Here is a 26,125-nt window from a genome sequence, read left to right as displayed (position 1 = left end):
AATTACCTTGGCATAGGTTCTGTCAATTAAAAAAGCTATAATTATTTTTTTAAAAAAAGATGATTTAAAAGCTCACTAAAGAAAATAATTCCTTAAAAATTAGAATTATGCAAGTAGAAGTTGCATAATTAAGGAATTATTTTCATTTCATCAGAAAAACAACAAATCTGGGAAATAGATCCAAGACAGACAATTAAAACTATTTAAAACTTTGAAAACTGTTATCAAAAAGAGCCTGGACATATTTCAAGAAAATATCAAGCCTCAATATCCTAGAACCAGAAAGCAAAATAGAAATTAAAAGAATCCACCAATAATCTCTTGAAAGACATACCCAAATGAAAATTTCAAGGAATATTACAGCCAAATTCCAGAACTCTCAGGAAGTAGAAGGGAAGGGAAATAAGAAGCAGGGGTATTGATACAAAGGAGGGTGGATTGAGGGAGATAATGGTCAGAAGCAAAACACTATTGAGGAGGGGCAGGGTGAAAAGAGAGAGAAAGATAAACAGGGAGAAAATTGGATGAAGGGAAATATACAATAATCAAGTTTATAAATATGAATGGGATGACCTCACCTATAAAATGGAAGCAGATAGAGGTGTTATTAAAAACCAGAATCTTACAATATATTCTTTACAAGAAATACGTTTAAAGTAGACATACACACATATACACAGAATAAAGGTAAGAGTATGGAGCAGAATCTATTATCCTTCAGCTGAAACAATAATTGAAACAGAAAAGTTAAAAATTTTAAAGAACAAAGAGTACTTTAATGTCAGCACTCTCAAACAGCTAGAAGCATGGAGAGACTGACTGGAAGGATGGGAAGAAGAGACAGAGTTCACTTATTAGAAATCCTCAGAAAATTGAAACAAACAAATAATTTCTTGGATATCTCTTGAGAATAGCAGAGAATGGAGGTGAATTTACACTTCCAACCATCAGATTGAACCACTTCAGGTCCCAACTAGACTCTTCAGAAATTACCTTCCTAATGAACACCTTTTAAACTTCTCAATTTTTCGTCATTTTCTCCAGTATTCCATTTAGCAACATTAATATTTGTGCATGTTTGTATACCTGAAAGTTCTCTTTGATCCGCTTTTCAGTGAAGCTCTTTGCCAAGACTACCACTCCTCGCTGAATCTGGTATCGAAGAGCAACCTGGGCTGGTGAACGATTGTGTTTCTTGGCAATGGTTCCCAGGACTGGGTCATCTAACAGAACAGGAGTCTTTTCATCTACCCTGTAAGAGAAAATAAATGTTTTGAAATCTGTGGTCAGGACAGAGTTCAATTGATAGTAATCACCCTTCATATTACTCTAGCTTTTTACATTTTTAAAAGCATCTCCAGACATCTCATTTGGACCTCCTAATAATACCATGAGATGGGAAGAGTAAATGTTATTAAATTCTGTTTACATATAATGAAATGTGGCTTAGAAAGGTTAAATTATTTCTTCAAACTATTTCTACTCATATGAAAGAGTGTTCCAAATCATTACTGATTCAGAGAAATGCAAATTAAGACAACTCTGAGATACCACTACACACCTGTCAGATTGGCTAAGATGACAGGGAAAGATAATGAGGAATGTTGGAGGGGATGCGGGAAAACTGGGACACTGATGCATTGTTGGTGGAATTGTGAACGAATCCAACCATTCTGCAGAGCAATCTGGAATTATGCTCAACTGTGCATACTCTTTGATCCAGCAGTGTTTCTACTGGGCTTATACCCCAAAGAGATCTTAAAGAAGGGAAAGGGACCTGTATGTGCAATGTTTGTGGCAGCCCTGTTTGTAGTGGCCAGAAACTAGAAACTGAGTGGATGTCCATCAATTGGAGAATGGTTGAATAAATTGTGGTATATGAATATTATGGAATATTATTGTTCAGTATGAAATGACCAGCAGGAGGATTTCAGAAGGGCTTGGAGAGACTTACATGAACTGATGCTGAGTGAAATGAGCAGGACCAGGAGATCATTACATACTTCAACAACAATACTCCATAGGGATCAATTCTGATGGAAATGGCCATCTTCAGCAATGAGATGAACCAAATCAGTTCCAATTGATCAGTGATGAACAGAACCAGCTATACCCAGCAAAAGAACTCTGGGAAATGAGTGTGGACCACAACATAGCATTTCTACTCTTTCTATTATTGTTTGCTTGCATTTTTGTTTTCCTTCTCGGGTTATTTTTACCTTCTTTCTCAATCTGATTTTTCTTATGCAACAAGATGTATACATTTGGATTTAACATATTGGATTTAACATACACGGTAACATGTTTAACATGTAAGGGACTGCCTGCCATCTAGGGGAGGGGGTGGCGGGAAGGAAGTTTTTGCAAGGGTCAATGTTGAAAAATTACCCATGCATATATTTTCTCAATAAAAAGCTATTAAAAAAAAAAAAAGACTTGGATCCCTCAGGGATTGCTGAAGGATCAAATGAGAAAATCCTATAAATCAAGTTGCAAATCTTCAAAACCTTTATGATGCTAACTCCTATTATTAGTTATTGTTATTATTATTAACTGTTTTTCCTAGACCTTAGCAGATCAACAATAGGAAATTTAAAGAAAAGCTTGGCATATTGGTAGTTGTAACAAATGACAGCTGGAAAGCTGAAAGAAAAACTAGTGAAAGGACACAAGAAATAAGAGCATGCCAGTCATCAGATATTTAGACCAGGAAAAGATGGTTCTATATCACCTAATAGTTTCTCAAGTCATATGATATATATGTGTGTGTGTGTGTGTGTGTGTGTGTGTGTGTGTATAAACAAGGTATATATATATACATATATATACACCTTGTTTATAGGGTATAGGGAATTTGGTATTTATTATTATTGCCTGGGCAATCAAGAAAAGGTGATGCAATGTTATGAATTAATTGGTCAAAGAGGCATGAGGATATCTATAGATACATATTTATATCTATATCTATATCTACACATATCTGTATATGTAATATATTTTGTAATTTTTTTTATTTTAAATGATAAAAAAATGAATAAAATAAGTTTCAGAAAATTAAAAATTTTTGTTTCTTCAAGATCATGCAATTAGGAAAATGCAAGAGCAGGGAGTTAAATCCCATTAAGTATAATCCCCTAGTCAATACTATTTCCACTATCAATGTTGCATAATTTGTAAACATACAAAATTTGGAATCAACTGTATAAGTGATTAAAGAATCCATTCTAGGTCCCCTTTTCTTACTTACCATGGAGACTCTCTGTGGGATCCCAAAGCACTGTATGCTACTAATATGATGTCCTTTGACTTGCAGAACTCCAATAATTTGCTCTGGTTTAGGTAAGGATGACATTCCACCTGTAGTATAATAAATACTGAAGTTTTAACTAATAAAAATAAGGTGTATGTGGCCCAAAAAGTACAATATTTAGCATTTTAATAATTAAAGGACTTGAGAATTTGCTGGTTACACTCCAAATCACAGAATGTTAGCATAATATATTTCCACTTAAGGCTCCCTCTTTTCAAGAAAAAAATTTTTTGCAAGGCAATTAGGGTTAAGTGACTTGCTTAGGATCACACACTAATTAACTTTAAGTATTTGAGCCCAGATTGTTACATAGAGCAGTTAGTGCTGAAAGGGACAAAAAAGTAGTTTTATGCTAAAGAAAAAAACTTTAAACCAACTGATAAAGGTTATAAGGTTCAGATACTGCCATTGGTGAATAGTTTGATGTTTGAAAGTAGGAAAAGAACTTTGGTTTAATGAAAATTATTTATAATGCTGAATGAAGTAAGCAAAACCAGGAGAACATTACACATAGTAACAGCAAGATTATATAATGATCAACTATGAAAGACTTAGCTTCTCTCAGCAATGCAGTGATGCAAGACTTGGGATGAAAAATGTCATCTGCATTTAGAGAGAGAACTATGGAAACTGAATGTGGATCATAGCACAGTATTTTCACTTTTTGTTTGTTTTTTTCTCTTGGTTTTTTTCCCTTTTAGTCTGGTTTTTCTTCCACAACATGATAAATGTGGAAATATATTTTAAATGATTGAACAGGTACAATCTTTATTCGATTGCTTACTGTCTTGGGGAGGAGGAAAGTAAAGGATGGAGGAGAAAAAATTTGAAGTGCAAAAATCTAACAAAAATGAATGTTAAAGAGGTGATTCAGGTCAATTCCAATAGATTTGTGATGGAGAGATCCATCTGTATCCAGAGAGAGGAATATGGGTATTGAATACATAGTATTTTCATTTTTACCAGTTTGTTTTTTTCTATCTCATTTTTCCCATTTGATATGATTCTTCATGTGCAAAATGATAAATGTAGAAATATGTGTAGAAGAATTGCCCTTGTTTAACCTATATTGAATTGCTTGCTGTCTAGATCAGGGGGAGAGGAAGGGAGGGAGAAAAATTTGCAATATAGGTTTTGCAAGGGTGAATGCTGAAAATTACCTTTGCATGTATTTTTAAAAAATTAAAAAATATATATTATAAAAATGAATGTTGAAAACTATCTTTACATGTATTTAAAAAAATACTTTAAAAATTATTTGTAAAGCCTTTTATTATTTATTAATGAATCACTTCATTGTTGAAAAGAGCCATGTCCATCAGTATTGATCATCACATAATCTTGTTGTTGCTGTGTACAATGTTTTCTTGATTCTACTCACTTCACTTAGTGATGTTCATGTAAGTTTCTCCAGGCTTTTTTGAAATCAACCTACTGATCACTTCTTACAGAATAATAATATTCCATAACATTCATATATCATATCTTATTCAGCCATTCTCCAGCTAATAGGCATCTACTCAATTTCCAATTTCTTGCCACTACAAAAAGAGTTGTTATAAACATTTTTACCCCTGTGGGTCTTTTTCCCTTTTTTATGATCTCTTTGGGATATAGGCCCAGTAGAGACACCGCTGGATTAAAGGGTATACACAGTTTGATAACTTTTTGAGCATAATTCCAAATTGCTCTCCAGAATGGCTGGATCCATTCACAATTCCACCAACAATGTATCAGTGTCCCAGTTTTTCTACATCCCCTCCAACATTCATCATTATCTTTTCCTGTCATCTTAATCAATTTGAGAAATGTGTAGTGGTACTTCAGAGTTAACTTATACTTCTCTGAGCAATAGTAAATTAGAGCACCTTTTCATATGACTAGAAATGATTTTAATTTCTTTATCTGAAAACTGTTCATATCCTTTGGCCATTTATCAATTGGAGAATAGCCTCTTTTCTTATAAATTGGAGTCAATTCTCTATATATTTTAGAAATGAGGCCTTTTATCAGAACCCTTAGATATAAAATTTTTTCTCCCTTTTTCTGCTTTCCTTCTAATCCTAGCTGCATTGGTTTTATTTGCACAAAAACTTTTAAACTTAATATAATCAAAATTATCCATTCTGCATTCCATAATGTAATCTAATTCTTCTTTGGCCACAAATTCCTTCTCCACAGATCTTTTAATTTGCTTATAGTATCACTCTTTATGTCTAAACATGAACCCATTTTGATCTTATCTTGGTATGAGGTGTTGAGTTTGGGTCAGTGACTAATTTCTACCATACTATTTTCCAATTTTCCTAGGAATTTTTGTCAAATAATGAGTTCTTAACCCAGAAGCTGGAGTCTCATAAAATACTCTTAAGAAAAAAAAATTTAATAAAAATTCTTTAAATGTGTGTAGAGAAACAGCTTTTAGGTAGTAATTATTTGAGCCATTTTAATAGGAAATCAACCATGTGATAAAAATATATTCATTTGATGTGTTCATATGATAAAAATATGACCTTATGGATTATATAGGATGAAACCTTGCATGTCTGTTAAAAGTTTTATGGTTTAAAGGATCAAGGACATAAGTTTTATTTATTAAAAACTTGAAAAATGTAAGTAAGAAGAAATAGATTCAAGCACCAAAAATGAGATGGGAGCACCATGATGAAGATAAGAATGGCAGGGAACTATGGTCTCTCCTTTCATTTGAAAGGAAAGCTGATAAGAAAATAATTGCACTAGAAAAGGGATTTTTTTTACCTGATTGCAGACAGGTTTATATTTAAGCCCAGTTTTGTTCAGAATCATTTCCAATTGCCTGCGGTTGAAGTTGGAAACTCCAATGGACTTCACGAGGCCTGCATCCTTACATTTCTCCATGGCCTGAGTAGAGAAAGATTGTGAACCACTGTGAAATATTGGAGGACACGATGAGTAGATTCCTTCTCCCACTCCATCATGTAGCCTCTGTCTTTTTTATTTCCTCTCCTTTGATTTGAAAAAAGACCCTCATAGAATTTAAAACTAGAAGGAGCTTTAGATAAAATTTAGTCTGATTTCCTCTTTTTTTTTTAGTCAAGGAAATTAGGATCTAGAGAAGTTATTGACAAATTCTATCTAGGTAGTTGAGACCAAACCATAATGTGAGTTCAGGTCTTTTGACTTTATTACTATGCTGATTTAGAGGACAGCTCTTCACTAGGTATCTTTCTAGTTTTAAAAGAAATATATTTACTAGACTTCATCTACATGACATTGAATCCCATATGCCTTTTCAAGAAAAGTATGAAAATCTGGAAGATAAGTCGCTATTTCAGTGAATGAAATTTAAACTCATAAGACCCAAAGTCAACATACTCAGAAATTTCAAATTAGCCTTTCATTCTTTGATATGGGTAACAAAATCTATACTGCCAAGAAACAAAAACAGCAATAAGCACCAGAAAAACAAATTCCCTAGCTATCGACTTTCTATTGTTTTCCCATGCTTTTTGGTATTTTCTCCCCTGCTATTCCCTTTCTATTTGACCTGGGACTTTTTCTTTTTATCTGATCTGACAAGATGTCTAAATTTCTTGGTGTTTGGGAGAAATTCTGGGAGTGTCCTCCCCATTCTATAATCCAAATCAGAGAAGCCAAGATCCCATTGCCACCAACAGAACCTGCTTCAACAATATCTTGAAGTCCACCATTCCCTGGATTTTCCAGTTAACCTCTCAATAGTCATTTAATCCACACTCATATTTTTTGTATTAATATAGAATAACAAACCATTAGGGTCTATATTTTAGTCCAATTGTCCTTATTTATCAGATTTTTGAGATAACTCACAACATTCCCAAATTAGTGTCAAAGATAAAATTCTAAGTGTAGATTTCTAGTACTGTACTTATGCCATTTAACAAGTTGTCTTTTGTCTTTTCCTTGATAAAATTCACTTCCAATTACCTGAAGGTCTCCTTCTCCAGGCACAATCATTTTCAGGCAGAGTTAATTGTATCTCAAAACCACAACATGTTTTTGGTTATCTACTGCCACAAGTCACCTACCTCCCAAGTGTCACGCAAATCCACAAACTCAGATATAATTTTCTGATTTTCATCCTTTGGGATCTTATCTTTGCCACGCTGTAATTAGAAAAGAGAAACTTATCTTTCTGATATTGTCAAGCAAGTGAATGAGTCCATCAAGCAAGTGAATGAGTCCATTCAAGTCAACAAACATTTATTAAATACCTACTGTGTTTATTGTATAAGGTACTGTGTCAGGTGCCATAAAATAAAACATAAAAGGGTGACATTGTTCTTGCTTTATCAGTTTTTACCTTCTACTAGTAGGGAATCAATCAAGTACATGAATAATAACACTACAACTCCAGAAGATAAGAAATGTAGATCTGAAAAAAAATCTTAGAAATCATCTAATCAAACCCTCTCTTTGTTTAAAACTTTATTGATTATTTGTAACACAAAATATTTCTTAACAAACCCCAATAGGAAGCCTATTTCCTCAAACAATTAAGCAAACCACCTAATTTAATAACATGGCTATGACTGATAGTATGTACCACTTTTTAACTTGGTAGTCTACTGATTTTTAAAAAGAAAAGAGGGGTCCTTTTTTTATTTAAATAGCCTAGTATTTTTTTTATACTGTTGGATTCATTTATATCCATTAATTCAATTGCTCATAAAGCATTTATTAAGCACCTGTGATATTTATATAGCAGCTCCTAAGCTAGCCTCTGGGTATACCAAAAGGAATTACCTCATTACTAGATAGTTTTTGTAATTCCTGTTTTGTGATCCTTGGCTCAGAACCAGAATGCTAAATCTTCAATTCGTTTTTATGAATGATTATTCTGGTTAAAAATTCTCCCCTTCCCTAACACATTCATTCCTCTTCCCTCTCTCATTTCCCTTTTGTCCCCATTCATTTTATCCTTTTTTTCCTTGTACTTCCCTTCCCCAAAAGAGATAATGGTATGATTCGTAAATCCCTTCATCCCCCAACTCTCTTTATAGGTTATCTCTTAAATACCCATACAATTTCTCTTTCTTTGTCACTAACCAATAAAAGTAGAGTTTCCTTTTTTAGTATGAAAGCATTGGGACCTCATCCAGTTTTTTTAAGCTAATATAGACTGTTAACATTGCTCAAATTTCTTTTGTCCCTTGCATTTTTTTTTTTGAGGCAATTGGGATTAAGCAATTTGTCTAGGGTAACACAACTACTAAGTGTCTGAGGCTACATTTGAATTCAGGTTCTCCTTATTCCAGGGCCAATACTCTGCAACACTTAGCTGCCCCTGTCCTTTGCATTTCAAAGACTATTGAAGATAACTTTCTAAATATGTTTAGGAGAATTGCACATTTTTAACCCATATTGGATTACTTGCTGTCTAAGGGAGGGGACAAGTAGGGCGGGAGGGAGAAAAATTTGGAACACAAGGTTTTGCAAGGGTGAATGTTGAAAACTATCTTTCCATGTATTTTGAAAAATAAAAAGCTATTTAAAAATCAATTTTTTTTAAAAATGGCCTCCAAAAATAGAGAAAAGCAGCCCAGCTACCACCTACTTATTCTTGCAAAACTGAACTTTATGTCACACTGAATAATGATCAAGAAATCAATGAGAAACGATAAGTGAAATCTTACACTCCAGAACTGCAGAAAAAGTCATCTAGCAGCCCCAAAACAAGTAAAGTACACTCTTCCCCTCTCTCCCAGGCAAAGCTTCCCAGAGAGATGTGGCATCTGTAGCCTGAAGGGCTCCGATTTGGATTCATCAAGAATGGAGAGTTTGCCTGAGAAAGTCCTGAGGTGCAGACCTTGGAAACTCTAGGGAGGAACAACTGGAAGAACTACTAAGTTGCTTGAGTCAGAACAGTCAAGGCCAAAGCTTAGGGGATCCAAACACTGTTCTGAGATGTCAGAGATGTCAGCTTTCTGAACTTTGAAGAACCTTGGGGAGCACGAGGCAAAACTAAACAGCCCTTCATTAGCTCAGGACTCAAGAATCTACCTGCCTTAGTCTCCCTCCCTAAAGGCCAGATACGGAAAAAAAAATTAGGCAACACAAATATTATGTGACATCTTAATAAACTAAAAATTAGAAATTAGAAATGCCCAAACCTTCTAGTGGGCTTATATTAGACCGTCCCTAACCTCTATGCGGAGACAAAGTATGAGGTTGAGGATGGATTTATGCCATTGTCGTAACTTCTTTCTGTCCATTAATAAGACATACCAATGTTTTTTTTCTTAAAAGATTTGCTTTCACCATTATCAAAGGCTAATTATGAAACCTTGTTCTTTTCCTCTTATCCCTTGCTATTGTACATTTTTTAAAAATTCTGATAATAAATTCTGCTACATATGTTTCAAATACTCTTGTTTTTCTCCTTGGACTGATACCCCAATCTTTTTCTGAGAAATGCTTTTCTTTTCTATCTTAAGTTGCTGTACAATGCTGCTGATTTGGCTATAAGCATCCTGAAAGTTATAAAAATCAAATTCATACAAAATTAAAGGAATATGAATTTGCTATCAACAAGAGCAGATTCCTTAGCACTCTAATGTATTTCTAAGTTTTTTTCTCCTTATCTGTGACCCACAGTCATTGGATCTTGTTGGCAGATATACCTTTCCCAAGACTTCAAATGAATTCCCCAATGCAGGGACTACAAGTATACATCACCATGACCAGTCTCATCTCTTAAAGTTAAATCAGGATATTCTTTGCTTGCAATATTTAGGCATCTAATTTAAATATTAGGACACTGCCACCCAGTCCTATCAACAAAGGCTTTTTTTTTCTCCTGTCAGAACCTTAATCTGCAGTCCTCTAGACCAAAGCTTTTTATACTGTGAATTGTGACCCCACATGGGGTCTTATAACTGAATGCGGGAGTTGCAAAATTATGATTTATTATCAGCAAATGTTTTATTTGTATACCTATTTTATATAGCTATAATTCCACATGTGAGGTCTTGTAACTGAATGTGGGGGTCATGAAATTATGATTTATTTTCAATAAATATTTGATTTATATATCTATTTTATATACTTGGGGTCATGTAAAAATTTCTCAAGAAAGAGTGGGGGATGGAGGGCGATGAGTAGAAAAAGCCCTGCTCTAGACAAAGCCTGAATAAGGACAAAACATTCCTCTTCTTATAGAAGCAGGATTAAAAAATGCTAAGGCTGAAAGAGAAAAAAGTTTTGTACACCTCAAAGCAGTTCTAATACTTACTTTCAGAGAGACAGGCCAATGGATAATATAGAGATCGATGTAATCAAGCTGGAGGGCCTTGAGGGTCTGTTCCAGGGCAGGCCTGACCAAATCAGGGTGGTGGTGTGTACTCCAGAGCTAAAGAGATCCAAAGAGTGTTCAGTTGTGTATTCTTTATCAAAGCAATTCCAAGCAGACCAGACAAATCATGTCAATACCAGAACAGCAAGCTGAGTTCCCAGAATGGCCAGTTACCAAAACCATCTTAAAGCAGCTTGTTTTTCCTTGTCACTTAATCTCTCTATGTCTGTTTATAAAATGAAGGATAATAAATAAATTCTATTTCCCTCCAAGAGTTCTTAGGAAATTCAAAAAAGATGTCACAGACTTTGAAAATTGCAAAAGGAACCTCTTTGAGGAGAAATTTTACCCACTAGAACATGGGTCTGAACGGTCCATTAAAGGAAGTTGGGAGTGAATGTATATCCACTATAGAGACATCTCTAAATGGAGATGGGAAGTGGAAATATGACTTAAAAGAAGTAATAGATAAGCCTGGAACTAGAAAGGTGAGAAGGAGAAAAAATAGTCATGAAGTGAAATGCTTCTCCTGGGCTAAACTTTCTGGACTAGACCTACTGAACTCGTGAACAATAAAGTATCCTCTCAACTCATGTTAATGCTGGAATTTTAATAAATTTTAATAAAACTGTGTTTTGATAAGCTTTTGAGATTTTCTTCCATCTATGCATAGCTACAGAATTAAATGTCAAAAAGAGATGATAGGGAAGTAGGCATTGAAATCCAACACCTTCACTTTCACCTTATGTGTTGGGTAGGTGCCTAATTTACCTTACATTGTTTCCTAAAATGATGGAACACAAAATTTAGATTTAGATTTAGATTTAGAATGATTTAGAAGCACAGGACAGACAATATGCTAGAATAGAAATTTTCTATGCCTGTAATTTGGGAGGAGGTTTTAGGAAATGTTGCTATTACTTTAGTATTTTATTATTTACTTTTCTGTTTCATTTTAGGACTTTTCATACAATTTCATTGGAACAATAAGTTTTGATTGTTCTCATATAAATCCCTGCCTCCAATAAATTAATGTAATAGCTAACATCTTTGGCAAGTTTCAAGGACAAAGTACTAGAAACTAGTTACTATGGGGAACCAAAGGAAAAGAATTTAAATTGAGCTAGAAGAAAAAAAAACTGACAAAAGTTTATTTTAATCCTTTTCTTGTCTAAATCCAGTTAAATATGGATGGTAAGACAAGACTATGAGAACACCTTTAAATTAAGCATATGAGATTTTTTTTTATAAGTTTATTTTTAATACACATTGCTTTATGAATCATGTTGGGAGAGAAAAATCAGAGCAAAAGGGAAAAACCATGGGAGAGATTTTTTAAAAAAACAGAAAAAAAGAAATGAACATAATATGTGTTGATTTACATTCAGTTTCCTTAAATATTTTTCTGGATACAGATGGCATTTTCTGTCCAAAATCTATTGAGATTGCTTTGGATCACTGAACTGCTTAGAAGAACTAAGCCTTTCATAGTGCACATAAGACTTTTGAATTAAATTACATAATAGTATGTTGCTAAATTTCTACCAAATTTGAGGACACATTACTACAGTTCAGAAGCAGTTAACTCCATGTTACCTTCCTTAAAAAGAAGTCTACTTCAGGCATAGACCCACACCTAACACTGTATACCAACATAAGACTTAATTGGGTTCATGATCTAGGCATAAAGAATGATATTATAAACAAATTAGAAGACCATAGGGAACCACTACATAGAATTCCCAATCCCTCTATTTTTGTCTGCCTGCATTTTTGATTTCCTTCACAGGCTAATTGTACACTATTTCAAAATCTGATTCTTTTTGTACAGCAAAATAACTGTTTGGACATGTATACTTACATTGTATTTAATTTATACTTTAACATATTTAACATGTATTGGTCAACCTGCCATCTGGGGAGGAGGGGAGGGGAAAGAGGGGAAAAATTGGAACAAAAGGTTTGGCAATTGTCAATGCTGTAAAATTACCCATGCATATAACTTGTAAATAAAAAGCTACAATAAAAAAATAAGAACATAGGGTTTGTGGAAGAGAAAGTCATTATTGATCACAAAATAGAGAATTTTGATTATATTATGTTAAACAGTTTTTGCACAAACAAAACTAATGCAGACAAAGTTAGAAGGGAAGCAAACATTTTTACATCCAAAGAATCTCATTTCTAAAATATATACAGAATTGACTCAAATTTATAATAGTTCAAGCCATTCTCCAGTTGATAAATTTTGATCAAAGGATATGAACAGACAATTTTCAGATGAAGAAATTGAAACTATTTGTAGTCAATTTAAAAGGTGCTCCAAATCACTATTGATCAGAGAAATGCAAATTAAGACAACTCTGAGATACCACTCTCAGATTGGCTAAAATGACAGGAAAAGATAATGGGGAATGTTGGAGGGGATGTGGGAAAACTGAGACATTGATGCATTGTTGGTGGAATTGTAAACAGATCCAATCATTCTGGAGAGCAATTTGGAACTAGGCTCAAAAAGTTATCAAACTGTTCATACCCTTCGATCCAGTGGTGTTACTATTGGGCTTATATCCCAAAGAGATACTAAAGAGGGTAAGGGACCTGTATGTGCAAAAATGTTTGTGGCAGCCCTTTTTGTAGTGGCCAGAAACTGGAAACTGAGTGAATGCCCATCAATGGGGGAATGGCTGAATAAATTATGGTATATGAATGCTATAGAATATTACTGTTCTGTAAGAAACGATCAGCCGAATGAGCAGGACCAGGAGATCATTATACTTCAACAACAATACTATATGATGATCAATTCTGATGGACCTGGCCATCTTCAGCAATGAGATGAGCCAAATCAGTTCTAATGAAGCAGTAATGAACTGAACCAGCTACACCCAGCAAAAGAACTCTGGGAGATGACTATGAACCATTACATTGAATTCCCAGTTGCTCTATTTTTGCCCACCTGCATTTTTTTGATTTCCTTCACAGACTAATTGTACACTATTTCAAAGCCCGATTCTTTTTGTACAGCAAAATAACGGTTTGGACATGTATACTTATTTTGTATTTAATTTATACTTTAATATATTTAACATGTATTGGTCAACCTGCCATCTAGGGGAGGGGATGGGGGGAAGGAGGGGAAACATTGGAACAAAAGGTTGGCAATTGTCAATGCTGTAAAATTACCCATGCATATAACTTGTAAATAAAAAGCTATTAAAAAAAAAAAAAAGAAAGAAACAATCAGCAGGAGGATTTCAGAGAGGCTTGAAGAGGCCTACATGAATTGATTCTAAGTGAAATGAGCAGAACCAGGAGATCATTGTATATGGTAACAACAAGACTATATGATGATCAATTCTGATGGACGTGACTCTCTTCAACAATGAGATGATTCAAACCAGTTCCACTTGTTCAGTGATGAAGAGAGCCATCTACACCCAGAGAAGAGGACCATGGGAACTGAGTGTGGACCACAACATAGCATTCTCACTCTCTCTGTTGTTATTTGCTTGCATTTTGTTTTCTTTCTTAGTTTTTTCTTCCTTCTTGATCTGATTTTTCTTGTTCAGCAAAATAACTGCATAAATATGTATATGTGTGTATATATATGTATATGTGTATATATATATATACACACACACGCACACATATATATGTTGGATTTAACATGCATTTCGACATATTTAACATGTATTGGACTACCTGCCAGCTAGGGGAGGAGGTAGGGGGAAGGAGGGGAAAATCTGGAACAAATGGTTTTGCAAGGGCCAGGGTTGGAAAAATTACCCATGCATATGCTTTATAAATAAAAAAATTAATTAATTTTAAAAAAAGAAATCTACTTTGTTTTTGTCTCACCTTTAAGGCATCGTTCGGTTTTCCCAAGAATAAGGTAGTTTTAAATAATGATTAATAATCAACTACATGTTTATGATTTATTATTCTTTGTATTAAATCTGGAATTTAACTTCCTGTTAGACATTTTGCCTCTAATTTAGGGAAAATACAAATTTGCCAAACATTAAATTCTTTTTTTTAATTTAATGTTAGGTGAATGACTTGCCTAGAGCCATACAATTAATACATGTCAGGTATCCAGATTTGATCTCAGGTCCTTCTCACTCCAATGCTGATACTCTATGTACTGCACCATTTAGACAACCCCACTAAATTTCACGGTAAAAATATCATTTTCCCACAAACTCTACTTCTGATCCACTGGAAAAATAAAAATAAAAAATCCACTAACTGATCATCCCATATATTCTTCTCATGGTTTAGTCAAGAAACTTACATTCTGGTTGAAAGTAGGAATAATTTATATTTTAGTCTTCAAAACTAAATTTAAACTACTATTATACAATTGCCAGTTATGCAACTGACAGATAAGAACGTCCTCTAAACACACACACACAAAAAAATGACATTTGGTGCTTCAAAATAAAAATAATCTCACAGCTGTTCATACAGAAAATAGGGTCACTGTCCTAGTGGTAATTCATTTTCCTTGTCCTTGCAGAGATTTCTTAATTATTTACTTGGGGAAATTAAATATCTAATTATTTTATACTACCTTATAGGAGTATAAGCTCTTGAAGATCAAAGACAGTATCTATTCTTTAATGAAGATACTTGTGCAAATATATATCTTGCTCATTAGCTGAGTGACCACTCTACTTTCAAAAAAATTAGATGGGAATTAAATTCCATAGTTTCTCATCAACACTAGTTAGACCTCTTTTTTCTTTTACAGAATAATTCCTTTTTGTTCTTTAGATTGTCTTTGTGGAGAGGATACCTTTTTGTTTCCCATAAGATATTGTTTATATATCATATTATTTTTCAATTAAAAAAAAAGTCCCACAAAACTCAATCATTGATTTCCTCCCAACAGTACCTTCCCTGTGTAGAATATCTCTTCTCTGGTCACTGTCCCATCCGCAATCTTTGCTCGGATTCCCTGTCCAACTTCTTTTTCATTTTCATATAGGAAAGCGGAATCAATATGGCGGAAGCCCACGTCAATAGCCACCTTTACAGCCATCTCAGCTTCATGTTTGGGAACCTAGAGATTCAAAGAGAAAGAATTTTTCAACCTGAATAAAAACAACTAAGCCAGTGGACCTCCTTTTTTAAACATAGTTCTTTAACTTTTGCTTCTCCTTTCCACTCTCTTTTTCATCCCCACATTCTCTCTTGCTCATCTTTTTCTTGGTCAAATATTATTCAAGTTCTTCCATACACAGCCACATTTTGCAATTTGTTTTCATTAGACCCTTGTTTAATTTTTCATTTGTCATTCTAGAAATATGGGGCTGTTGGGCAATAGAAGAATTAGATTATTTTGCCAAATAGACATCTGGCCAGGTCAGCTGAATTTTTTGGCTTAGACTCTGGTTTTTAAACTTTCAGTTTTAAGATCTGCTGCTATATTCCATGCCTTTCTTAGAATGTTTTAAGTTAGCTGAATTTCAGGCTATTGAAGATAGCAGAGTACTATGCCAGAAAACTGAGCAATACTGATTTACATTGCAGAGATAATAAAGGCTAAAGAAAGAGAAAAGCTTTCCCCAGCTACTCAACCAATAAATCCAGACAGACCCTCCCGCTATGTAACCATAAACAATCATAAAAATTTATTTAGATAACTGCACTCTGCAACAATAATTCACTCCCTCCAAAAAAAGTTTTCTTTTCACCTCAGAACCTAAAGGGAAGGGGCAAAGCATTTCTGATAAATGGACAGTGACATCTAAGGATAGAACAGGTTCGGAGCTGTGGTTGTTGGTCCTTTCTACTTAACTCCCAAGAAGTCAGGGCAATCATCCACCCACTTTCAAACACCCACATCCCTCTAAAGTGCACAGGCTCATTAAGTAATCTATGTCCAGAGAGTATAACTAGTAATTCTGTGGTACAGATTTACTTCAAAAATTAGGAAATAGCTCATGCTTATGCTCTCAGAGCAAAAAGAACTTCTTGTCTTGGGCAAAATTGCAATCAAAGAGTTAAGTATCAAGTCATCCATAGCTGCAAAATATTTAAACTTATATAATTAAATTTAAATGTCATGTAATAATGATTCCTTATATAATTCATACAATAATTTATAAATATAATTAAATATTAATTAAGCAAATATTATTTTAAAAAAACACTATTAAACAGAAATAAGGTGACGGGACAGAAAATCAACACTGCCGGTTCCTCATGTTTTTTTCTTAGCACTCAGGCTCCTGGATCTAACGTGCAAAATATATAGCCCCACATCTCTCCTCTCATCTATTTAAATATCATCTCTCCTGAAAATGGAAAGTCTTGAAGATAGGAAAGGCAGATATAGCAGACACTGTCTGACCAAGATGTTCACCTCTCCTCTTACACTCTCAAGAATTTTTTCAAACTCTTGACTTAGTGAAAAACCATACTCCTCCTATCTGAGGGCTAACCCCATGTTAGCTTTCTTTTCCAAGCCTACAAAGAACTACAACACCCAGGATGTCCGTGGCCAGCCCATGGTTGTCAGATTCAGTTATGTGCTACATTTAGCGCAGTCACGTTTTACAGAAATTCACTAGCCCCCATGTGACATGTAAATGTGTATTTGCAGCCAAGAGTCTTTAGCGCTATATTGGGTATTATGGGACCAGAAAGGAATAAGGATAATATACTTCATCCACCCTCCCGGAGTAGAAGTCCTCACAAACACCAGTCCTCCCTGTACTTACCTTTTGGGGTGCATAAGTACCAAGTCCCAGCACTGGGATAGTATTCCCATCATTCATTGTCATCCTAAATCTGGAAAGAGCCATTTCTTTTCAGCCCACGGGTCAGGTAGATCAAGTGCAAAATCAGAAAACTCCCGCACCGGAGCAAAGACCAATTCACTGAAGACCTGACTTTATATTTGTACTCCAATGCCCAATGAAGCTCAGAGGGAGTGGCTTGGTTTTTAAAGTTGCTCGGAAGTGGGGTGGGGGACGGAGGAAATATCTAACTGAATTTCCTCCTTACTGCTTCCCCAAAAATGTAGCCGCTTTGAGCTGTGAAAAGAAAGTAAACAAAATCTCCATTTGACTTAAAATTTGATTGCATTATCCCCCTTTTCTGTAGTTATTCCTAAAAAAATAGTGGGATCGGGGTCCTAAAAAAATGGTGGGGTCGGGGTTGGAGGACCCGGAAAGAGGAGGGGGGGAGATTAAAAAAGGAGAAGAGGACGAGGAGGGAGAGATCATCTGTAAGGGAGTGGATGAGGAGGGAGAGATCATCTGGAAGTAGAGAGATGGGAAGGAAGAAGGGAACTAAATCAGTGGGCGGATTTGTACAGCCTTTTGCTCCTTTCCCTACGATACAAACTGTCAGCCTTTCCCCCCAGAGTTTGGTCTCAGGAAAACAAAACTGTTAGCTTGTATCCGTGACTTTATTCCTCCTAAATGAGCAGACATGTACGCATGAAAGCACAGTTAGAAGCAAGCTCAAGGTGAGCGCTGGCAGCAGGAGTTAGGAAGACTAGAATCACTGTGCCGGGAAGGGACAGAGGAGGAGTGTCTAATCTTAAGTAGTCTTCACAAGGTCTCCAAGCCCTGCGTTGTTTTCCAGAACTGAGAGCTGATAAATCAACCTGCGTTGCTTATCTGGCATAGCAGGGGAAATTCTGGGTTCAGTATGGCAACACGTTCGTGAATATTGAAAGAATGCTCTGATAGCACAGAATGCTCAATTTTACCCGACTCTCAATTCAATCTGGTCTTCTGGAAGGTAAAGGAGCTTGAACGAATCAAGGTGATTCGTAAAGTCATTAATCATTCCATTTTCACCACACTGAGTCTGAAAGGAAGCAGTTTCCCCCAAAGGAAAGAAAACTCTCCAAGAAAGAGAATGGCTTCATGATCTCCAGACATTGAGATCTTGCCTGCCAGAATCTCCTTGTGGTTAGATATTGGGTTAAAGGAATTAACTTTTTTCTATTTTTAGTGTTTTTAAAGTAGATTGTTTACTATTATAAAAATAGTAAAATTGTCACTGAAAATGTTTATTTTTTTTCTTTAATTTTGATGCTTTTGAATTTTGAGCTGATTTCTGCTCAGCATTTTTATTTTTTACTTATTTTCTTTTTGCTGAGGCAATTGGGGTTGAGTGATTTGCCCAGGATCACACAGCTGGGAAGTGTTAAAGTGTCTGAGACTAGATTGCAATTCAGGTTCTCTTGACTTCAGGGTTAGTATTCTATCCACTATGACATCTAGCTGCCTCAGAAGTTCTTAATATTTTTGAATAATTTTCTTTACTTCCTTTTATAATGTTTGATGTATGTACTTTTTTATTATTATTATAGCCTTTTATTTACAAGTTATATGCATTGGTAATTTTACAGCATTGACAATTGCCAAAACTTTTGTTCCAATTTTTCCCCTCCTTTCCCCCACCCCACTCCCGCAGATGGCAGGTTGACCATACATGTTAAATATATTAAAGTATAAATTAAATACAATATAAGTGATGTATATATTTTTAAACAGTTTGACTGACATTACAGATTGATTTTTTTTTTTAAATCTAGTTTTGAATTTGTTTTCTTTTACATTGATTTAGTTTCTGATGAGCATTTCCTCTATCAGGTTGATTTATAAGATTCATATCATAAATGGCATTTAAAAAGTGCTGTTCCATTGCTACTAAAATGTCACAAGTAATGTTAGGCTGAGATTATATATTATGCATTGCAACATGCTCTTAATAGCATAATAAAATGTTTGCCCCTTGATTTGGAGAATGCCCAAGCCTACAAATTCTTTTTGAAAATGTCTTTTATTTTTTATTTTAAATAATAGATTTTTATTATGAAAATATATGCAAAGATAGTTTTCAATATTCACCCTTGCAAAACCTTTTGTTCCAAATTTTTCTCCCTCCCTTCCCCCCTACCCTAGAGAGTTAACATTCCAATATATGTTAAACATTTCCACATTTATCACAGTGCACAAGTAAAATCAGATTAAAAGAGAGAAAAATGAAAAAGAAAACAAAAAGCAGGCAAACAACAACAAAAAAGATGAAAATACTATTGATGCTGTTTGAGTGGTCTAGATTAATGATTATAAGAAAATTGTTAAGAATACCCTTTAAATCAGTCACAGGTTTTAGGAGTGAAAGAATTCACTCATTCCCAAATTATTAATTGCAAAATGAAAGTTTATGTGCATACCCTTTGATCCAGCAGTGTTACTACTGGGCTTATATCCCAAAGAGATCATAAAGAAGGGAAAGGGATCTGTATGTGCACGAATGTTTGTGGCAGCCCTTTTTGTAGTGGCCAGAAACTGGAAACTGAGTGGATGCCCATTAATTGGAGAATGGCTGAATAAATCGTGGCATATGAATATTATGGAATATTATTGTTTGGTAAGAAATGACCAGCAGGATGATTTCAGAAAGGCCTGGAGAGACTTACACGAACTGATGCTGAGTGAAACAAGCAGACCCAGGAGATCATTATATACTTCAACAATAATACTATATGATGACCAATTCTGATGGACCTGGCCATCCTCAGCAAAGAGATGAACCAAATCAGTTCCAATGGAGCAGTAATGAATTGAACCAGCTACACCCAGCGAAAGAACTCTGGGAGATGACTAAGAACTATTATATTCAATTCCCAATCCCTATATTTTTGCCTGCCTGCATTTTGGATTTCTTTCACAGGCTAATTGTACAATATTTCAGAGTCCGATTCTTTTTGTATAGCAAAATAATGGTTTGGTCATGTATACTTATTATGTATCTAATTTATATTTTAATATATTTAACATCTACTGGTCATCCTGCCATCTGGGGGAGTAGGTGGGGGGGGAAGGAGGAGAAAAATTGGAACAAGAGGTTTGGCAATTGTCAATGCTGTAGAGTTACCATACATATAACCTGTAAATAAAAGGCTATTAAAATAAAAAATAAAAAAATAAAAAAATTTTAAAAATGAAAGTTTATTGTTAGATAGAAATCAGTTTAATCAAAGACTGACTTCTATAATGTCAGATCTATGGGAAAATGGAGTTTTGCACTAAGAATGCAGTTCTCAGTGGACAGAAAGTCCTGGCAGCTGAGTGAGCTACCGAGGTCCATCTGCAAAAGACCTTCTTTGATGGAAGCTTATTATATTGGGTGTCTTGGTGGGGGCTGGGACAGCCTGAGCAGGTCAGACCCAGTGGGGGCTGGGACAGCCCAGATCTCCTATTGGAATTAACAGCACTTCAAAGGAGTGCTTTTTGACCAGGATATGTAATTGAATCAAAGGCCCTGGCATCCTGGAAAGACAACTTATCTAGGGAAGATATGCCTTCCCCAGGAATGGTTGAGAATCTGAAAAGGATCACAGATCAAAAGGAAATACAATTTTTTTAAAGGGACCACAACCACTTCACTATGTTGTGATCCACTCAATTCTCACAGTCCTCTCTTTGGAGGCAGATGGCTTTCTTCATCACAAGTCTTTTGGAATTAGCCTGAATCACCTCATTGTTCAAAATGCATAACTACAAATTCTTCTGAAAGAAGAACACCAGCTACACCAGCCCATAATCCCAATATTCTTTTGGGGTATCACTCCATACCCCTTTATTTTGGTGGCCTTGTACAGGGAGAATCTGACTGCACCCTGTAACCTCAGCAGTACTCTTTGTGAACCCATTTGGGACTTAGGGATTTTCTTGCCAAAGATACTGAAATAGTTGCCTGGCAGAGCCTCAAGCCACGTACTGGCTTACCAGAAGATGGATCCTGATGAAGTTGTCCAGAGAGTTGAGATAGAGGTGAAGTAGCAGTGAAATGACTCTATCCAGTTGTCTCTTGGATGCTATGCTTCATTTTTTTTTTTTTTTTTTTTTTTTTTTTTTTTAGTGAAAGCTTTTTATTTTCAAAATATATACATGGATAATCTTCAACATTCACCCTTGAAAAACCTTGTGTTCCAATTTTTTTTCTCTTCCTTCCCTCTCACCTTCTCCCCTAGATGGCATGTAATCCAATATATGTTAAAAATGTGCAACTCTTCTTTATATATTTCCACAAATATCATGCTGCACAAGAAAAATCAGATCAAAAGGGAAAAAATGAGGAAAAAAACAAAATGCAAGCAAACAACAACAAAAAGGGGTGAAAACACTATGTTGTTATCCACATTCAGTTCCCATAGTCCTTTCTCTGAGTTATGCTTAATTTTATAATCAATTGTAGGAATATGCAGATAATTTTATATTGCCTAGCTGTTTAATTCTTTAAGTATTCATTGTATGTTTCATTACTTTATTAGTGCATATTACACTGCATGTTTTAACATATGATAAGAAACTGATTCTGACCCAGGGGATACTGGGTCACTCTCTTTCCCTCTGGGGTCTCTCGTGTGGACTGAGGGGTGCAAAGAAAGGCTAATCTCTAAAGAAAGGTTCTTTCTTTTTTCTTTAGTTCTTTATACTCTCCATTCTGGAAAACTTGGGGAAATCATCTGAAGGTTATATATGACTCATGTCAAGGGTCTCTACAGAAAGGGATTGAAGAAGTAATCAATGTGTATTGTAGATAAAAAATAGAGCTATTAATTTCCTCCCCAACAATAACAAAAAGCTTAAAATACAAAAGAATCAATAGGTAAACATTGACAGAAACCTAAAAGGTGAAACAATCCATAACTCTTAGCCTTCTCTCTTGAGAGGTTGATACTTAAAATATTAAACCACTAAAATAGGTAGTGCATGGCTAGAGCACTGGCCCTGGAATGGGGAGATTCTGAGTTAAAATTTGGCCATAGATATTTATTAGCTCTATGACACTGAGCAAGTCACTTAATCCTGTTTGTCTCCATTTCCTCATCTGTAAAATAAGATAAAGAAGGAAATGGCAAACCATTTCTGTATCTTTGCAAACAAAACAAAACCAAATAAAAAACCAAAATGGGGTCAGGAAAAGTCAGACATGACCAATCAAAGAACAACAAAAAGAACTTGCTGAACTGCCATTTCCTTTTATTTCAACTCTCTAAACAATTCCATCAAGTCCTATCTCCTAACAAATTAGGTTATAACTTGGGGTTCTGCCAATCAACTCTGACTAAGCAATCCTGGACACCAGGTCTTTCAAATTCACATTTGCTGTCAAGACTGGAAACATTCATCTCAGGGTCACTAAGCTTAGTTACCTGTTCAGCAAAAAAATTCACAAAGCAAAAGAGGCAATTAGGGGCCTAAGAGTCAGGCTTAAGCCTGCTAAAGCATCCCTCTCAACACTTATTATCTTCCTTTTTTGTTATCCTGGTCATTCTAATAGATGGAATTTCAATAAATGGAATTTCAAAGTTACTTTAACTTTCATTTCTCTGATTATTTGTGATTTAGAGTATTTTTCATGTGGATATTAGTTTAAAATTGTTCTTATAATTTGGGATTTGCTACTGTTAGGCCCTTTTACTATTTTTGAAATTCTTCATTTTTGTTCCTTCAGATTAGCAGGTTCTAAAACTCAATATATCAACCATATATAGATGCTCTTAGATAGTTTTCAGAGTGGTCCAAGAACTTAAATGGGAAAAAGTATGTGTTTATTTGAATATAATTTATTTCTTTTGTAATCCTATGTTTTTTTGTTTTATGCATTTAAAGATATTATTTTGAGAGAAGGTCCCAGGTTTTACCAGACTGCCAAAGGGATCCATGACACACAAAATAGTTAAGAATCCCTGCTTCAGATGAATTTTATTGTTATTTTTTTCTAGCTCTTTAAAATAATTCTTGGATTGTTTGCTTGGTATGGCATTAAATAATCACTTTGTAATAAATATTACAAGATAATCACAATTAATTAATAATAACATAGCTAATAAATATAATAATTTATTACAAATTTTATTATATTTATGTCACATTTACCATATTAAGAAAAGATTTATTTATCACTTTGTTTCTAGGGTTTTTAAAAGAAATTAAAGTTGAATTTTGTCAAAAGTTTTTTTCTGTATCCATTGGTATGATCATGTGATTTTTAAATTATTGTTGCTAATAATATGGTTTATTTTAGCTTTAGTTTTCTTAATATTGAACCATCCTTACATTTACAATATTAATCCAACCTGGGCATAATTTATGTATTATAGCTAATGTTTGATTTAAAATTATTGATTTGAAATTATAGCTAATGTTTGATATTGAAATCAATGTTATTGTTTTGTCATTTGTTTTTTTTTTTTTGTTTTGATTCTTCCTAGTTTAGACATCAAGACCAAAACAAAACAAAACAAAACCCTTTCACTCTTAATAATTAAATTCCTTCTCACTGCCTTAAAAACAAACTGAATGCTTTTTTTAAAAAATTCTAAATTTAGACACACACACACAAAAGAGCATTTCCAAACAGTGGATAAAGCTGAGTCTAATATAAGGAAGATCTGATTTTTAAATACAGCCTGGAAAGACTTACTAGCTGAGAGATACAGGTAAGTCAATTAACCTCTCTCTATCTCAGTTTCCTCAACTATAAAATGGGGGTAATAATTGCACTTACTTTTCAGGAGTGCTATAAAAAGGATAAAATGAGATATTTCAAAAGTGTTTAGCACAATGCCTGGTATACAGTAAGCACTTAAAAATGATTTTTCTTTTATTCCTTCCTTTCACATAGCAGAAAACAAAAAAGGAATATGTATGAAGCCATGAATCTCCATAGCATATGACTTTTTTAAAAAATTCACATAATAAATTCTATACAGTATTTTCAAAATTACCCTGCTTATCTGTGCTTCCTTCTGATCTTTTTTTCCTGCACTTTTTAAACTGATACAAGAGCTCTTTTTTTTTTTTTTTTAACATCATTTTGGATAACTTCTTTACTTTCCTTCCATTGCCCCTCCCCCAATTAAAAACAGAAAAAAAAAAAATCTTATAACAACTAAGTGTTGTTCTGTAAACCATATACGTAGTACCCATGTCTAAAAAGGCATCTCTATATCTCAGTTCTTTCTCTGGAATTGGCCATCTCCCCATCAGCAGATTTGCATAATCTAAAATGCATCTACCCTAGGGCCTACTCTCCTGATTCTTATCTGGGATCACCAAATCAAGTCAGACCACAAAACTGAATTTATTGTCTTTCCTCCAAAAAAGTGGCATTTTCCTAACTTCCCTGTTTCTCTGTATATCACCATTCTCCTAACTACTCAGACTTGCAAATTAGATGTCAAATTTGACTCCTCCTCTTCTCATTCCTCATAAAAATTTGTTGCCAAGAGCTATTAATTTTATTTTCTTAACATACAGTATATTCTTAACTATATTCCCCCCATCTCCTTTCTGACACTGCCATCACATAGGGCAAGCCCTCACCACCTCATTGCATATTATGTTCCATTAGAATGTGAGTTCCTTTGAGAGAAGGGACTGGTTTTGGGGATTGGGTTTTTTGTTAAGGGGACTTGTTTTTTTGGTTTTTGCCTTTCTTGGTGTGTTCAGCTCTAAGCACAGTGCCTAGCACATTGCAAGAGCTTAATAAAGTCTGATTGAGTGACTAACCCCAGCCTTCACTCCCAGCTCAACTTAGTTTTTGGAAAACTCCACCTCTTACCCTTGTCTATCTCAAGCTCCTTCTCTTATGAATTTTCCATCAAGATCTTCACTGCCTGTTTAGTATCTTTACTTGCAGCTTAACTCATTGTTCTCCTCCTCAATTTTCATCTCCCCATTATGTTTTATCTTTCCCTATTAAAATGAAGAGGGATTTAATTAGGAATTAGTTCTCTCCACTATTAATTATTTCAGATTGTTATTTCATTAAGGTTCTTGGTTTCTTAGCCTGTGCAGACAGTTTATATGACTTTGCCTTTTTTTGCATAATTATTATTTGGACTTGTGAGGAATGGAGAAAATGTCTAGTTTTTCATCTTATTTGTTCATTTCTTGGAAAAGTTTTACCTCTTCATCTTTAAACTACTAATTTTTCTACTACTTTCTTCCTTCAGAGATTTTATTTCCTTTTTTATTCCATTATATATCCTAAGTATTCATGTAGTCCTTATAGAAAATCCATTATTATTATTATTATTTGGTTCTTGTAGTTGTTATTCCTTTTTTTAAATTTCTAGGTTTATAATAATTGTTATACCTGTAAATGTTTTCTTTAATTTGATCATCTCTTCAGATTAAGTACTTTAAAGGTTGCCTTGTACTAGGGCCAGAGCCTTCCTTCTTGCTGCCCTTGTGGATAAGGATAAGGATTTTTATTCTACTTGGTCTCAGTCTGGATCTCCTGAATTTTTGCATTGTCCTTCGCCTGGTGGGTGATCCCCAGATGGGACAGCAATGCATGGACCTTAGCCTCTTTTGGTCGGTTCCTGCAAGGGACCATTTTCATTCATGGCTTCCTCATGGAAAACAACCTGGGAAGTTGGACTCCCCTCGGTATCTGCACCTAAATTCTTGACCCTGAAATAAATCTCTTCAAGATTCCTGAGTCTG

The 26,125-nt window shown here is 34.6% G+C and overlaps 1 protein-coding gene across 1 annotated transcript in view; it reads right to left on the bottom strand.

Moving 5' to 3' along the window:
- Positions 1 to 17,538, bottom strand: part of LOC127564339 (aldo-keto reductase family 1 member C1-like) — a 29,975-nt gene extending 12,437 nt beyond the window's left edge. The window contains exons 1-7 of the mRNA XM_052000814.1: positions 17,357 to 17,538; positions 15,526 to 15,693; positions 10,566 to 10,682; positions 7,360 to 7,437; positions 6,071 to 6,193; positions 3,248 to 3,357; positions 1,087 to 1,252 (exon numbers count right to left, since the gene is read on the bottom strand). Coding sequence (XP_051856774.1) covers positions 1,087 to 1,252; positions 3,248 to 3,357; positions 6,071 to 6,193; positions 7,360 to 7,437; positions 10,566 to 10,682; positions 15,526 to 15,693; positions 17,357 to 17,440 — 846 coding nt within the window. The 5' untranslated portion in view covers positions 17,441 to 17,538. The remainder of the gene's footprint in view (positions 1 to 1,086; positions 1,253 to 3,247; positions 3,358 to 6,070; positions 6,194 to 7,359; positions 7,438 to 10,565; positions 10,683 to 15,525; positions 15,694 to 17,356) is intronic.
- Positions 17,539 to 26,125: the final 8,587 nt, after the last annotated feature.

The sequence above is a fragment of the Antechinus flavipes genome, chromosome 5, assembly GCF_016432865.1.
Source record: "Antechinus flavipes isolate AdamAnt ecotype Samford, QLD, Australia chromosome 5, AdamAnt_v2, whole genome shotgun sequence".
In the NCBI taxonomy this organism is placed as follows: domain Eukaryota; kingdom Metazoa; phylum Chordata; class Mammalia; order Dasyuromorphia; family Dasyuridae; genus Antechinus; species Antechinus flavipes.
Note: the sequence above shows the minus strand (reverse complement) of the source record. Positions and strands in the feature narration are given on the sequence as shown.